The following is a 17,044-nucleotide window of genomic DNA, read 5'->3' as shown; positions in this document are numbered from 1 at the left end:
GTGAATAATAAAACGGGATCACGAGTCACATTTCACATGGAAAGCTGGAAGAGTGCTCATGCTAGAATTAATGAGAACTGCATTTATGTGATATTTTTGTTTGACTTCTGACTCATTTTAAAATACAGACTTAGATTCTAAACAGCTCGTCCGCTCCACATCCCCTGTTTGCCCATTTGGTCTTAATATTTTACCGAGCTTTTTCTTTTTTTTTTTTTTTTTTTATAAACCTCCTCAAGGTTATTAGAAGGAAGAGCCAGCTTATCTCCATGTACACTGTGCAGAGGGCAGGGCTGACAGCTCATTATAGGTCATCTACATGAAAAGATCCATAATTACACTACTGTATGTACGGATACCAGACTTTATTGATCCCCATGGGAAATTTCTTTTTGTTGGCTATTGTGATGAATAAGGCAGTTGAAGGTGAGACCTTTGGGTCACCGGCTGAGATTCGGTATCTTGCTCAGGGACACGTGAACAGAGCTGAACATTGATTTTGTGCCTCAAAGAGCTTTCTTTAATTTATCTGTCCTAAAACCACTGCTCAATCTTTGCAGCATTTCATCACTTTCGGTGGGAGGCGTTTTAATAATGTAGCAAACCGAGTGCATTGTTACAATTTCGGCCCTGATAGTATAGCTATATCATGTTTAAAGCTGTGATGTAGCTGCAAAAAAAAGAAAAGTAAAAAAAAGAGAGAAGAAAACACCGATCAGTTTGTAAACTACGTAAAATTGCAATGACTTTGTTGCAACGCCTTGCAAAGGATCCCTACTCTTTGAACATTTTGTCACCTTTCAGCCATGAACATTGATGTATTTCATATTTTATGTAAAAGATCGCCACAAAGCAGGGCATGATTGTAAAGCGGAAGGTAAAAGATACAGGATTTTGAATTTTGAAAAACAAAAATGAAAGCCCCAACCAGGATCGGCGCTTCTTGCTGCGAGGCAACACCGCAATTACAACGCCATCAAGCAACCATATTATATTTTCACCTAGTTTGCAGCCTTGTTCAGCTGCAAACACAAAAAGATATGGCCGTCCACCTAAACTGAGATGGAAAGAGAACATTAATCAGATTAACCAGTCCAGAGACCAACGATTACTCTAGCTGAGTTACAGACATGCAGGTGTGAGAAGCTATGAACAGGACAATTATATAATATATGGGCAAGAAGAAAGCCAGTATTTAAAAAAAAAAGCTATAAGAAGCCCTTTTCAAACTCACGACAAGCTTAACAACATGCCACCAACATGTGGAATAGGGATGTCTGGTCAAATGAGACCAAAGTAAAAACTTCTGGCCTACATGGGAAGCAGCACTTCAAGTGAGCAAATAATACTGCGCATCACCCTGAATACACTTCATTAAAACATGGTGGTGGCACCATCATGCTGCGGGGATGCCTTTATTAACAGGGAATGAGGTCAGAGATGATAGGAAGATGATTTTCTAAGAATTCTTATGGTAGTAGTGCACTTTATTTATAGTAAGCAGATAGGGAAGATAGGGATACGGGGAATAGGGCGGAATGAGACAGTGTAAAGACGTGCAGCAAAGGTCCAAAGGTCAGGAATCAAACCCCGGGTGGCGGCATCGAGGACCAATATCCTTTGTATTTGAGGAGCTTGCTCTATTGATGCACAACAAATCGCTTCAGGGAGCTAAATATCGGGGTACTCTGGATGAAAACCTTTAAGAGGCTGCAAAAGGCTTGAGATAGTGGCCACGCTTGAAATTTCTGTTTACTCTTTTTTTGTTGCTCTGCCACATACATGTAAATAAAAGACACAAAACCACAAAACAAGTCTTTGGTTGTAATAAAAGGGACACAACACGTCAGGTTCAAATGTTTTTTTTTTTTTTTTTAACACATTTGCAATTCACCGTGGCTGTCTCTTAGAAAACAAACGCTGCTCTAATTAAATAAAATAACGAATGACTTTTTTTTTTCTCCTCACTTGTTCCAATTAGAGTGGAATTTTAAACAAGACGGAAGCTTATGGCGCTGCTCTGTAAACTTTGGCTCGCACATCATGAAGCTTTCAGCTGAATTAAACTGTGATTATTTTCCCAAGCCATAACAATCAAGATGAATTAAGTAAGAAGCGGAATTTATGAAAAGTCATATTATGTATTCTTCCCAATGGACTATTTTATTGCAGGAGACCAAGATATAAATGTAAATAGTGGATCATACTTTGCTTTTGAAGGGCTCTGTTCCTATTGTATCAAGCTTGTAAACAGTAGCAATTAAAATACATATATTTGCTATACACTGTGTCCACCGATTTACACGAGCAATGAGCCAGTAGCACCTCTCGTGGCTTATTGCTTAATTAAATGACAAATCGGAGGATTGGTTTGCAGATTGCCTGAATTGACGTCAATTGGATTGGTTAGGTGACAGAGCCAGGCTCCGCCCCCTCTGGGCCAAGGTAGCGCGTGCTGAGAGAGGGAGGAGGGAGGGAGGGAGCAGGGGGCTGAGCTGATCCCACGTGTGACGCTTTCATTCCCGGCTCAGTAATATTCTCATAGCGGGGCTTTGCATATCTCCTGCCCTATCTGTGTGTGTCTGTCACTGTTACTGTAGTCCCAGCCTCTATAGTTTGGAATAGATATGGAAGGAGACGGGAGTCAAGCCACGTCCGGAAGCCTAAATGATTCACAACATGACCCGGGGTAAGAATCTTTTTCTAAATTTACACCTAAGGTACGATTTTTTCTCTCTCTTCATGTTACAACATCTTGGAGAGGACTTCGACTGCCGCGCTGGATTCGTCCTCGCGCAGCAGTACGCACTTAAACCCGTGCACGGGTCCGTTCCCAGATGCAGTTTTAAACACCACAGCTTTGTAGCGAGAGTGTCCTCCCCCTTTTAGGTAGATAGAGTGTAATTACTAAGCGCGAATGTGCTTCCATAGTCTCCCTTTATCCTTTAAGGTCGCTTTTAGAAGTAGTTAGTCGTCAAAATGGCCGAACTGACATCTGGACTCACTTCTGTTGTGTTTTCCCCTTACAGTAAAATGTTTATCGGTGGCCTCAGCTGGCAAACCTCACCAGGTGAGACTGTTATTCTCCGTTGACGCCGTGTCCGGTATTTCTTGTTGTTTTTTTTTTGGTTTTGTTTTATTTGTCGCTGTGACTGAGTGCTCGTTAGCTGCTGGCGGTGTATGTGCGAATGTGCCCCTGTCTGTGCAGTAGTGTTCTGTATGGGATATCTCAGTAGTGTGTGTGCGCACGATGTTATTTTTGATCTCCGTCCATCTGAAGTCCTCTATTCGACCCCTATGCGCATCGCGGGGTGTTCTTTTCCCCCCGTTCCCTTCCCTTCCCTTTCCCTTTTTTTTCTTGAAATGCAGTGACAGCGTGCTCATATGTTTTCTGTCAAATAACCCGACATATTCTCTCTGTTCACAGACAGCCTTAGAGACTATTTTAGTAAATTCGGAGAAATAAGAGAATGTATGGTGATGAGAGACCCCACGACAAAACGCTCAAGGTAAATACGGGAGGCTTTTATTTTTTTAGTTTTCCTTCCCACTGCACATGACGATATCGCTTACTTTGACCGTGTTTAGTGTTAATCCAGATTGTGTGTGCGTGCGCGCGCGCGCGCGCGGGCGTGTGTCCCTGCCTTCGCGCGCGCCTGCGTGTGGTTTCACAGCGAGCCAGATAAGCTTAAATGCTCGCTGCTGTAAAGCTGCGGCCGAATGCAATTTGACATTGACTTTGTGACTGCACCACAATGTTGGTGGAGCGTCGTCTGACTGTGTAACATGCCACATAATGTTCAGCGCTGTCCCCCTCCGTGCCTGTTTCAAATCTCTGTTGTGATATATTTACAAAGAAATATCAGAGCGGTAATAAGGTCACAGGAATGGGAGTTTTACGTTGTTTTATGTTCATATACATTTCGTAGTGCTTATTTAGATGAGAATTACAAAATGTGCATTTTTTTTGTGTCGAAATTCTAAAAATTGTCTTTGTTTCTGTTTTTTTTTGCAGAGGATTTGGGTTTGTTACGTTTACAGATGCTGCCAGTGTAGATAAAGTCTTAGCTCAACAGCACCACGAATTAGACTCAAAGACGGTGAGTTTATGCTTTCCTCACTTACGTAAGAGTTTTATTCATGTTCTGTCTCTGATTTGTTTTGCCAACTGTGAGTTTTTTTTCTGCCCCTTCGCCTGAGGCCCCCCTGGCCAAACACCTATTAAGGTTAACAGGCTGCTTCAATCAAAGTCAGGCGGATTGGCTAAAATGTGCACAAGCCACAGGATAAAACAATGTATGTGTTCACTTTTACTTGTCTGGTTGAAAGATGGGGTCTGACACGCCCCCCTCTCTCTCTCTGTGCTGCCCCATGTGGAGCGTGCACCTATCTGATGTGGCCACAAAAGGCTGTGCTGTCTCAGGGTACTGTTTGATCACTTTTGATGCGCTGATCATGTAAGTGTTAAAAAGAATGGGCTTCATAGCCCCCTACACATGCCCACTAAAAATAGTGTTTTCGCATTTACAATCCATACTAATCTTTTTAAAAACACCCACCATTCTGCTTCAAACTAACTATTGAATTTAATGAAATATAATTACATCAGATAAATGTATTAGCGTGGTAGCAATCAATGAGGAGCGACGAGTTAAATAACTGGGGTTACAAATGTGCGTTACGCTCGAAAAAGGAGTGCAGCCGTCTCCCTTGCTTAAATAAGCAAATTGATCCACATACCTTCAGTTTTTTTTTTGTCGCCTGCGAGGGTTTTGAAATTTGTCATCGGATAAATAATTAAATATTTTAGAGAGATTTTTTGCAGTGATTGATTAGATAGGATTCAGCCGAAATTCAATTTGACTGGGATGTCTTCCTAATTTGGAGACACACAACAAACATGTGTTTGTGTGTGTGTGTATGTGTATATATATATATATATATATATATATATATATATATATATATATATATATATATATATATATATATATATATATATATATATATATATATATATATATATAAACTGAAAAGTGCTTGCTATTTGTTGTTCTGTAGCTTTTAACTGCAGGGTTTGTAGTAATATAGCTGCTTTTTTATTGGGGACATTGACCTTTCTGCATTGTCTTCAGAATAGTTCTGTTTTGGAGCCTCTATGTCTTTAAATTGGCTTGTGAGTTTGATATTTCTGACACTCTTAAATAAAAAAATAAAAATTAAAAAAATTACCTGTATTAAAATAATAAAAAAAACATGTTTTTTTAATATTTTTTATTTTTTTACTTATACATAAAATCAGATCACAAAAGGGGCAAAATGGCTTGTTTCAGATCCCTTTTCTTCCTTCTTTAAGAAAGATCAGTTCCCCCTCTGTCTTCCACTAGAAGGTGTCTTTTAGTCTTCCTGCGTAGAAACATTTTATTTGTTGTGTCCTCCGCCCTATCAGCTCTATTACAGTGTTATGGGAAAATGGGTGATAAAGCCATATAGTGCCTTCATGTAGAGTGAAGGCAAGGTGAAATTACCAATAAGTAACATTAACTGCATCCATAGAGGGGAGTCCATATAAGAGGCTGCTTTAAACGGAGGGGGGAAGCGATTCAAACGTACTTTGAATCCTGAGCGGTTTGATAACTTCAAATTTGACATTTTGAATGAACAGTTTTGTGACAGGTTGACAGCATATATACTTACGCAAAGGTCGTTATTGGGGGGAGGGTTGCATATAAGAAAATACACTCACACCTGAGAGCCGGCCGGCGCAGCTCCGGTCTTGTGCTGATGCTTGATAAATGGAGCCATTCTTGGTCTGTTGCCTTGCCCGAAGGCTCTCATTGAAAGTTGGCAGTGGGAAACAGTTTAATTCCACGAGTTGTTTTAATTAGGCCGTTAAGATTTTTCGCTGGATTATACCGATGACCTGCTAATACCTCATTCTCAAAGCACAGTTTGTTTTTAGGTCATGGTCATTGATGGCAGATTTTATTCTTGGACCAAATACGAAAGCTCATTCATCCTTTTTTAATAGTGCAGTTGAAAGGAAAATAACATCATTACCGATGACCTTTGTTTCATGCAGATAGAATGCATTTTTAGTAATCTAAATTGCCATTTGTGACGGTGCAAGAACCACGCTACAGTAACTGTAAAAACATGCAAGATAGTTTTTCATCAATCAATGTAAATGAGTGATAATATATTTCATATATTTTAGGCTTGAGGTCCTATTCAGCAGACTTGTGTCATACATTTTATATCAGACAGCACTTTACCCTGAGAACCGAACAGTGACATTTTAAGTTCCTACGTCAGATCGTCATTGCCTTTGGATGTAAAGCCAAAGCAGAGTTCTGCATCGTAACCCACCTGCCTGCTTCTTGACGCTGTGAGATGTTCTCTTTGTTGATTATCACTCTGTCAGTTTTTCCCACTTTCAAAATCAATGCACATTTATTTACTGGAGGTATTTTATTCCATTGTTAGTCAGACAAGAGCAAAAGAATAAAGACAGCATCCAGACCATTGGATTTGTCTTTTAAATGAACAGTTTCTTAAACATTTTAATGTTTGGTTCTGGAAATATTAGTTTTTGTGATAATGATTTAATTATAAATTCTTTAGTTTTTACAATAAAAGCCAGTTAGTTTGACCAATAATATAAAAAATTATTGTTATCGCACAGATGGCTTTTTTCTATTGTTATTTCATTGTAGGTGTTGGTAGTCACGAATTACACTGTCATTGACGTGCATAACTATATGCTGAAACTGTTCTTTTCCAGTTTCTAAAGCGCAGTTGTTCATCTGTTTGCAGAAAAAAAGCACAAGCTGTTTGCATTCTCTTTCTTACCACTTGTCACTGCTTTATCTACAGTGCTGTTTTGTACGTTAACATTTCCACTATCAAGATGGTATTGCATTAGGACCTATCGTATCTTTTATAAAGCTGCACAGAAGCGGCAAGGAAAAAATGATTTGGGCCAGCAAAAACGGATAGTTCTTGATGTGTTTGCAGATGCTGATTTGATAGAAGTCCCCCCCACTTTTATAGTGCTCAAAGAAATCCTTATGGGTCCCTTTGTCCCTGGTAACCTTGAAGGAAGTGAGTGGCTGGAGGTGGGATGACTGTGAACAAGTTGAGTCACGTCAGCAGTACACTGAAATTTAATTTTTTGTTATTTCCATATTTAAAAATAAAACCTTTTAGTATTCTGACAACCTCTTACAAAGAGGATAGTTTTGTTATTATTCTTGCCTTTGAACTTTTATTAATTTATCAGATATAACTTTATTAAGTGACATTTTTTTAAATACAGAGATTGTTTCAGACTAAGTTATTAACAACTTACAAGTAGTTTATTTTTCACATTGTATACATCAAAAATACAGTAAAATGAAATTGTGCCTGAGGAAGATTTGCCTAAGAAATCAGCCTAACTCCATGGTCATCAATGTCTGTCCAAAAGGTGTGATCAGTTTCCGTGGTAGCCATCGACCGGTACGCTGCTAATTTGATACTATGTTACAATGAAATACATAAATAAAGTGTATAAATAAATCTTCTTTACAAAACATTGTTTTAAAGCTAGGGTTGGCGATTTTTCCGGAAGTTTCCCAAGTCCCTTTTTGAATAACTAAGCATGCTCAAGAGCCAGCTTAGCTCAATCTTCTGCTCTTCAGGGGGATCGCGTCTTAAAAATCTCCCAAATCCACTTTGGTCTTATTTCTTTCTACTTCTTCTCATAAACATGAACGCGGTTCGCTTCATGCGACTCTCAGTCATGTTCAACGTCTACGGTGACAGCAGTGGAGCTACAATGCACGACAAACCGGTGAGCAAACCGCTAAGCTAGCCGCTAACCTAACCGGATACATAAACACTAGAAGTGCGCATGCACAGCCAGCAAGTGGAGACTATAAAGGAACGAGCACGGACATTGGTGTCAGAATGATTGGCATGCGGGACAACCGATAGATTAGGCGATAACCCCAGAATTTGAGGGACAGAGGGGAATGAAAGCAGGAACAAATCCATGCGAGGAGGGATTGGTTAGTTTTTACAGGCCTCCAGCTCCCACAGAAAACTATTTTTTAACCTCCTTTTTGTGAATACATAATGTATTTACTACTTTCAGGATGGAAAGACCATTTTATCCAGTATAACAAAAAGTGTTTCTGAACAGGATTACAACTGTAGCTTTAAATCATACATAATAGTTGCCTTCTCTGTGTGAAGATAGACACAGACTTATAAACACGCTTATTGTACTTAGATAATTGGGCATAAACTCAATCCGCAACAACTTGGAATCACTGTCGTGTTTATTTTTGTATGAGGAGGAAATCATTTCCACAATCCTCGCAACTTGGGAAAGGGACAACTACAGGAGAGTTGATAAGACAACATCGCTAGCCCTTCTTACCATCAGCTGCACAAATTACGTTCAAAGCAGAAGTTGATCTAGCCGTCATGGAAGTGTTTCCGGTTTCTGTGAGAAAGCTCGAATGCTTCCAGGTGTTAGCTCGGACACGTTTCAACACATGAAGTTATAATCCTCTAAGCAGGCCCAGGCTGGAACAATATTTGCTACTTTCACTTTACTTTCATACAGAGATCCAAAGATGTTGTTGTAAACCGTCAGAAACAAAAGCACAGCTGTCTTGCTTTTGTACTTGCTCTGTGTGCATATTAAGCTGTAAATAAGGATTTCTTGCTACCTGCCTCAATCTCTAAGCACGCCACATTCCGTGCATCTTAACTTGGTCAGCTCAGTTAGTTTGTTGCCTCTTCAGCAGTTGGTCAAGCACCTGCCCCTCCACAAAAAAACATGTCTGTCATCTAGATCATCAAAGGTATTTATATCTCCATCAAAAACAGCAAAAACGGTTAGCAGTTTTTATCCTTTGAGACTGGAAATAAATGTTTTTCATGGAACAAGTGTTGCACGCAGCCATTCTTAAGCCACAACTGAAACGGTAAAGTCTAGATTATGGGTTTAATTCAACTTGAATAATTTTATTTTTCCTTTTTAATTACTAAATTTTTGCTTTTTTTGCTCAGTTTATTAAATACAGTTCCTCAAAAGGAAGGCTGCCATCACTCAGATTAGCCAACGGATGACAGTTTTGTGGTTTAGTGGAGGTTTGTTATAGTTTCCGTTTTACTGTGCAGAAAACATCACAGCTGTCTGAAAGCGTTAGAGGGCCTGTTACTAAACAAAAACATAGTTTTATAGGAAAATGGAAACAATGTTTAATTCCTTCTTTAGATACTATTTAAAGTGAGCTTTAAATGATGTAAAGCTGAAAAGAAACTTATGAAACCGCTGCAGAAACAATGACTATTTCAGCAGCAGCTCGGAGGGGAAGTGTTAACCCCTATTGTACACCACACTGAACTAGGGCAGGTGAGCTATTCTGTCTCAGATGGAAAACCAAAGCAGAGTTCCTTGAAGCCGTTGCATGAGTTTGGATTTTAGGAATAAAATCAAGCCAGGAATGTACAAAACACTATTCCTGTAAGGAAATATTACAGCTGTTCAATCATACTATGTTTTTTTTTTTATTTTTTATTTTTTTTTGCAGCAACATGTTGCATAAATTGTATCAAAGAATGGTAAAATGAAAAGTTCACTGAGTGTTTTTGTGTTAAATTATCATTGGAATTTTTTTTGTAAATGTTTAAGCAGAATATATGTAGGTCCCAAATGCAAACTTCACAACACAGAAAAAAATGGAACAAGAAGAAAAACTTGCATGCAAATAGCCATGAGGCCAAACCACTCTAAAGCTTAAGAAAACAAAGTTTAGCCATGCAAACTTTAAAAAATAATATAGATCAGTCATATAACTTGGTTTATCTAGTGCAAGATGTTTCCAGACAATTCTCAGAGGAATAATTGTTCCTGAAGTTTCTGAAGCAGATTTTAAGGAACCAGTAACTGTGTGACCTTTTTAATAGAATATCCCAATCATATGAAATTGGTTCATTTGCATTTGCTTCTTAAGATATCCTGAATTATGCACTTAAAATGCAGGGGTGTTCTGACCAATTCTCACCAGCATAGCAGTTTTATTTGATGCTGCTTGGAAGCAAATTAAACCAAAAGATTTCAGTTAGATTTCACAACTGCTAGGAATCCTAATTTAAGCACATTTCCCACCAGTTACAGATCACAGACTTAAACTACTTTAAACAAACTACAGGGCCTCTAACTCTCCCCTCTTGTTTTATTTTTATTTTTATTTTTTATTCATCTTCTGATTTCTGTCCGGTTATGAAAACACTTAGGGAAGGATGAATGCGAATGAGACATATGGGCATAAAAAGCCCGAGGGTTTTGAAACCCACATGCTGGTAATTCAGAACATATTTACCATTTTTCATGATGTTTGGTTCAATTCAGATAGATGCAACCAGCAGCATCTGTTCAAGAAGATGTTTCAAGGCAGGGTGCCGTGAAGCAGAGAGATCACAGTCACACCATTCCTTTGACAGATGAAACATTTATAAGGCAGCCGATTGATTGGTGGTTAGTTTATATGTTTTTTTATTTATTTTTTGTTATTCAAAACAGTGTTAATAATTGAGACAATATAAAAGATTTACCTCGAGTGAATGACTTTACAAGTAGTTCTGGATGGAAATTATGAAAAAAGGACACACAAAACCCTTCCTTTGATCTTAAATTTTCCAGTCATAATTTATTTTATAATTTATTGCATCCCTCTTGTTTGTGCAGTGATTTTTGGGTCCTCTTATTGACTCCAAGTCAGCTTGTCCTGGCATTCGTGATACTTCAGGTCTAAGAAGGAAAACAGCCCAAGAGGAAGTCTGGAGCGGAGGGATGGATGAGCAGCAGCTCGATTGGATTTAGACATAAAGTCAAATTAGTGAGCCAAACTGACTTGCTCTTGTTTAAGTATAGCAGGTGCTCCATCTCCTGCAGTTAATTAAGGAAGATTGCAGTATTAGCACATAGAGTATCTGTCGCTTGTCACATACAGATCATCGGAAGTTTGTCTAGGAGACATTAGTCAGGATCATAATCATCGTGATGGTTTGGTGTGTTTTTCAGAACCCAGAAAGGTGATAATTTGTTCGCAGAGCATGACATTGCTTAAAACCCTCGTTGCAAATTTTGGGATCATAACAAAACAGCTTCTTTAAGGGTGTTATTCCACAGCAAAAAAATCAGTGCAGATTGACAGCCCAGATATGACATTTTAATTTTGTGTCTGTTCTGTTGCTATCTCACATGCACACCTGTGGACCTGCTCTCACTCCTATTAGGGAGAAGCTGTGAGCTTTGATAAGGCTTTTTCCTTTTAGCTTAAACACCACATCATCACAGTAGCGCCGATATGTCTTAAGAGAGAGGAAGAGAGTTTACCCAGGAGCTGCATTAATATATGAAATCCTTTTGTATGATGTGAACTTAAGATATATGCTGGTTCTGTGCCCCGATCTCCCACAGGTTCATGCAAAAGCAGCCCTTGGAGACCTACTAGTAAAACGCAGAGAAAAGATAAAAAAGATGGTGGGGCTTGGTGCGGGATTCCTTTGGGTCTGTTCTCATTTATTATGTTGACATATCAGGTTGTATAATGTCTGGAGGAAATCCACTTTTGCTCTTTGAGAGTTCATATAACAAAGCTGTATCAGAACCTAATTTGAGAAAGTCTTCTGTTGATGGACCGTATAGAGTCGGCGCAAGTATATTAAAGTGATTCACTGGAAAGAGCCATTGTGCTTTAGGCTACAGCTACATAAGGTGCCTCACCAGTAGCACATCATTACCATGTCGGTAATCGCGCCTATGTGCTCCGCATGAACTGGACCGTGCGGACTGGTTAGATAGTTAAGATTTATCTGAGGCACTCACATTGCAAAAAGGCACACATACTGTAATTGCAGAGCTCTTTGAAAATGGCATCACATTAGTGGATGCCAGTCAATTGTACATAACAGGTTCTGCTACCATGAGATTGCCAGAGTAATTGAATAAATGGGAAAAAAGGACATCATACTTTGTATAGACAGCTGTAGATAACAGCTGCTGGTAATAATAATACCCAAATCTACGTATGAGATAAAATACCCCCCCCCCCCCCCCCCACACACACACACACAAAAAGCATGTCATTTACTAGGTATGCGTTAAAGATTTTGCCCTAGCTAAATTCAGTTGTATCATCACTGAGCAACGAAAACACGGCTGCCAGTGTTGTGTACATTTGCACCCATTCTACCTTCAGTTACAGTAATTTCTCTCAATAACTGTTTCATATTATGGTCACATCTTCCAGTCCCACACGTTTTTGTTCCATTTAGGTCAAAGCAAATTGTTCACTTAACTTCAGGTCTGATTTCTTCATGTGAAATGTTTTTTTCAGGTGGAGGAGTTTAGTGTAGGGTTTGATGAAATATTTTACTGCTGTTGCCCCCGAGCAAATGTTCATTGAATTGACTTAGAGAAACAACAAAACCTTCTATTTAAACACGGGCTCCATGTGGTTGAAAAGAGAAAGTCGAAATGACAGCCACGTAGACGACTCTCGATGTCCTAGTGTTGTTGATGGGTGGTTGTGATTGATCAGACGGATTATCTGAGGCCGATTATTCAGACTTAAAGTTAAATTGTTCTGGACAAACTATAGACAAAGAATAGCCAACGTTAAGTACCGATAAAAGAGATACCGTCAGACGTCCATTGTTTGGATGCCTTCTATGTTATTTATTCATCTATAAATAAAGTATATTACATTCCAAGTGATATAACTTGAATTGTCTGTTTGACTTCTGGCAGTATTTATTTTCTCCTCTAATCCATGCAATTTGCTCTGTAGCTATACAGGACCTGACTTTAGGTTCATGAAGATTAATAGCAATTAACGTACAAAATTTATAGCTTCATAGACGTGATGCTAGGTTTTTTACTTGCACACACTTCTCTTTGTAGCAGAAAAAAGTACAACTTGAGAAGCTGTTGACTGGAATTGGCCAATATTTGTCTCCCACATCCTCAGTTGTGTCTCCTGTTGCTCTCAGACCAACGGAGACACTTAAACCACTCATAACTATAACCAAACCCTAAAGTTGTTAGCCAAAAAAAACAAAAAAAACCCACTTCATTATCACTTCATGGTAACGTAATTCAATACTCAAATTTATGAATGACTTTCAAAATTGTTCAAAATATTACTTCTCAGTCACAGAAATGTATTCAACTATGTTCTGACCATACAATTTGGACATTGTGGTTCCCCTTGCACAAAAACTGAGTCATCCCAACAAGATGTTCTGCTTTCTCACAATCAGCCTTCTCATTCAAATTCACCAGACAATGGAATCAGGTCCCAGATAGTCTGAAGTTGATCTGCAAACATTTTCTCAAAATGAAAAAAAAAAAAGATCAATAGTCAACTGTGTCAGCATAACGCCTGTGTGTAATTTTCTTATTCTTATTACTTACTTTAATATATCTGTACTTAGTATTTTTAGTATTAATCTATATAGGCCAATTATATTTTAGGAATTAACTCATGTATTGTAAGTTCATTATGAAGTAAGTATTTTTATATACAAGGAGTTAATGGTAATTTTGTATTGTCAATTTGTTTGAATATTTGTGAATAGTTTCATTTTGCGCACTTGCAAAGGGACTGCGGATGGAAAGTAGCTTTAGCTAAATCCGGTTCAAAGCATCTCCTCTCATTTCGAGATTAATGTTTTTGTACGTGGTCCCTGAGAAATAAACTAATACATAATACAAACAATACATACAAATAAACTAAACTAAACTTTAAGCTTGACCAGCTCTAACTGGTGACCCACTAGTTTGAAACTCCAATGTTTAAAAATTTTTTTTTCCTGATCGGTTAACGCACCATACCTAAGAACTAACAGGTTATGCTGAAAACAACACTCTTCATCTTGGAAGTTGTTACTAAAGAAGGAAGACCCCTGGGAACATCAGTAAAGAGGTTAACAATGAAGCACAAGACATCTGTGTGGTGAACATCCTGGTCAGTGACGTAAGAGGGGGCCATAAAGACAGGCAGTGTATGGTAAGAATAATAGTAATCAATAAGGGCTGTCACAAAGATTTGAGTTTGAAGTTTACTTGTTGGCTTTAGTTAAAAAAAACATTTTTGATGAATTACTTTAAACTTACTGCAACCAGTCAGATGGACTTTTTCCTGAGGAACATTACTGTAGCAGCTCCAATCAGTTCAGCCTCATATGTTTGATCCTCTGATGGTCGTCATGCCGTGCTGGATGCCAACGTATATATAGAGGCTGAAATAAGAGGCGAGGAGGATGATGGCGTTCATCAAAAACGCTACCCTGTATGAATCTGTTCATTCTCCTGTGTATATTCTCAGCACTTTGCTACATCTGTTATATAAGCCAGCAATTAAGCAGTTAAGATGACATGTAAATCCACCGTACTATGCATTAAACAATCTACAAAGTGCATTAATAGAGTGGAGGATTTAATTCTGTGACTTGTGCATAATTGAATTGGGTTTTAATGTTAGCTTGTTCAGTTGCTACAACACTTCACTCTTTGCGTTGGAGCTAATAACCGCCTTACCTAGTCTGTCAGCTTGGCTATCATTCTTGGCAGTTGTTGGCAGGTATTGCTGCACTTTTACAGTCCTGACAGGATACATGGTTAAAATCTGGCAATGCCTGAAACAAAACAGTATTTTCTGCTGAAGTATGCCTGCTGTTCATTCGGGCTACTACTTAAGGTCAGCGCTTGACAAAACCGGCCACGTTACTCCGATCCTGAACCAATCAGGAGTCTACCTGACTCCTGATTGGTTCAGGATCTTCTTTGTTTATTCTTCTCTACTTCTCCAAAACATGTTTTCTGATTATCAGGCTCAAACGATGTCATTTTCACCTTCCAGTGAGCTGCTAACCTCAGAGATTTGCATATCTTTTTCACTTAGAAATGTTTTCTACAGATTTCTGTGTAGAGTGTTTTCAAGCATACCTTTGAATTCAACAGAACATACCCGGTTTTTGGATTAATCTCATGGAAAACCATGAAATAATCAGATATTTACAAGGCTTTTCCAGCCAGTGAAGGAATATACGTATTTAAACAACAACAACAAAAAAAAACAGAAACAAAATATATGCTAATTATGCTTTATTAAAATTAGATTCAAGATGTTTAATGGGAAAAATATCATGCTGCACAGATTCGAGTGGAATAACACTTGGAAGCACACTCAAGTGCATGTATTACCAATGAAACAAACGCATTGCAGGTCCACTTAGCTGTTCCTAAACCAAAGTGTCTTACATAACAAAAAACAAAACAAAAAAAAATCACCAGGAAGGAAGTATCAGGTGAAACTGACATAACATTTCAGGTTTAGTGGTTACATTACCCAGTGCAAATCAGAATACATATCCTAGCTCTGCCTCTTATGAAGATGCTTTGTATATAAATATATGAATGCACAGCCGCAGAAAAATAGAATGCCTGCAGTTCTTACAAAGATTACACTGGAAGTCCTCATGGCCCGGTTTTTATTTGCTTGCTCTCAGCGTGGTTTTAATAATTAAAGCATAGTTTTAATGACGATCTGCGCTTTCTGTTGCTTCATCTGTCAACGGAAAACTGACCTTAATTGCCACCGTGTTTAAGCGCTTCTTTATGCCTATGGAGCACACGCACAATTAGTTTACACTCAGCGATTATCAAAGGTTGGATGATAAATGTATGTTATTCTGTCTGAAAGTAAACCTAAAAAGTGAGATATATTACCAAGTATATGACTTTGGTATTCCGAGCATAATCTGTTGTCTTAGCTCAAACAGGGCGCAAGAAAAAAATAATTGAGTTTGAATTGGTTATGCCTGGGGCTAAGTGCTAAAACAAATCTTTAAATGAAATTTATTACAAGCGGGGTTACCGTGCCCAGGTGTTATTGAATTCATTTCTCATTCTGACCTGATTTAGAACGATAACGGTAATAAGTGAGACTGGCAGAAAAGATGACAGTGACATTGCACATCATGGATTCCCTTCAAACGGATTAAAATGCAGTCAATCTCAATGGCTTAATTGATCCGTGCAGATGGTGTCTTTTCTTTCAATTGTTTTCCTCAGCAGGGTGTATTATCATTTTCTTAAATAAATCCATCAGTGCCGATGGACTCATTTGCCCAAATGCAAAGAATTATTTCCCCCCATTTCTATAGATTTAAGTTCCACGCGAAGGAAAAGGTAGTGCCTCATTAAAAGGGCTCTGTGAAACAAATAACAGGGAGATGGTCGTTCTTCAAGTCATTTGTATTCAGCCAAGGACAATTTGGGGGGGACATTGCAGTTTGAGGCAGTTCACTGCTCTTCACTGTAAGTGCAAGGTTGATGAGACCCCCCCCCCCCAGCACCACCACCACAACATACCTTCATACCACAGAAATTAATGAGGAAAATGAAGCTAATGAGATAACAAGCACAAGATGGAGAAACAGGCTGATCTGACGCGTCCTCCCGGTTATTTGGCAATATCTGGAGGCGTCACCGGCCTCAGACTCTCATTTTCTTCCTGTCATATTCAATCAGCGATTCCTGCCTAAAATAAAAAGCGGGTCTCTGACGTGACCATGACCAGCAGAACATTTGGCGTGGCTTGCCTGCTAGCTTATTTTACCCTTTCTTAGTATTCGGGGATGCCTCCAACAAAAGGTTTCATGAACAATAGATAATTTGATAGCACGAATGTTTTGGTCCAAAGACTCACACAGTAATTATTAGTCATAAATATGTGGTTACACAAAGTGCGTCGCTCAACGGAATAAATGCTGTGCCTGAGATGTTTCTGTGTGAGCCTCTGCCGTTGTAGATAATTAGCAGCATAAAGTAATGAGGTCACTGGAAATGGTCATTTCTCTTTACATGCTTTGTCCTGATGAGTGACAACCCTAACTTCCCCTAATTAAAGCCGTTTTCCTGCAAACCTGTGTACCTGGGTCCTTTATAAGGAGCCAGGTAAGGTAGTAGGTCATCAGT

The 17,044-nt window shown here is 38.7% G+C and overlaps 1 protein-coding gene across 8 annotated transcripts in view; it reads left to right on the top strand.

Moving 5' to 3' along the window:
- The first annotated feature begins 2,476 nt into the window (after window positions 1-2,476).
- msi2b (musashi RNA-binding protein 2b) overlaps window positions 2,477-17,044 on the top strand; it is a 381,083-nt gene continuing 366,515 nt past the window's right edge. For 7 of the 8 annotated variants that reach the window (XM_036143324.1, XM_036143330.1, XM_036143327.1 and 4 more), the window contains exons 1-4: window positions 2,477-2,689; window positions 3,030-3,070; window positions 3,428-3,509; window positions 4,016-4,100. In XM_036143324.1, coding sequence (XP_035999217.1) covers window positions 2,628-2,689; window positions 3,030-3,070; window positions 3,428-3,509; window positions 4,016-4,100 — 270 coding nt within the window. In that variant the 5' untranslated portion in view covers window positions 2,477-2,627. Of the gene's footprint in view, window positions 2,690-2,772; window positions 2,890-3,029; window positions 3,071-3,427; window positions 3,510-4,015; window positions 4,101-17,044 lie in introns of those variants that run through there. The other variant, XM_036143326.1, reaches the window with a different exon arrangement.

This window comes from Fundulus heteroclitus, chromosome 11 (genome assembly GCF_011125445.2).
Source record: "Fundulus heteroclitus isolate FHET01 chromosome 11, MU-UCD_Fhet_4.1, whole genome shotgun sequence".
NCBI classification, from domain to species: Eukaryota; Metazoa; Chordata; class Actinopteri; order Cyprinodontiformes; family Fundulidae; genus Fundulus; species Fundulus heteroclitus.
The sequence above is the reverse complement of the archived record's forward strand: the minus strand, read 5'-3'. Positions and strand labels throughout refer to the sequence as shown.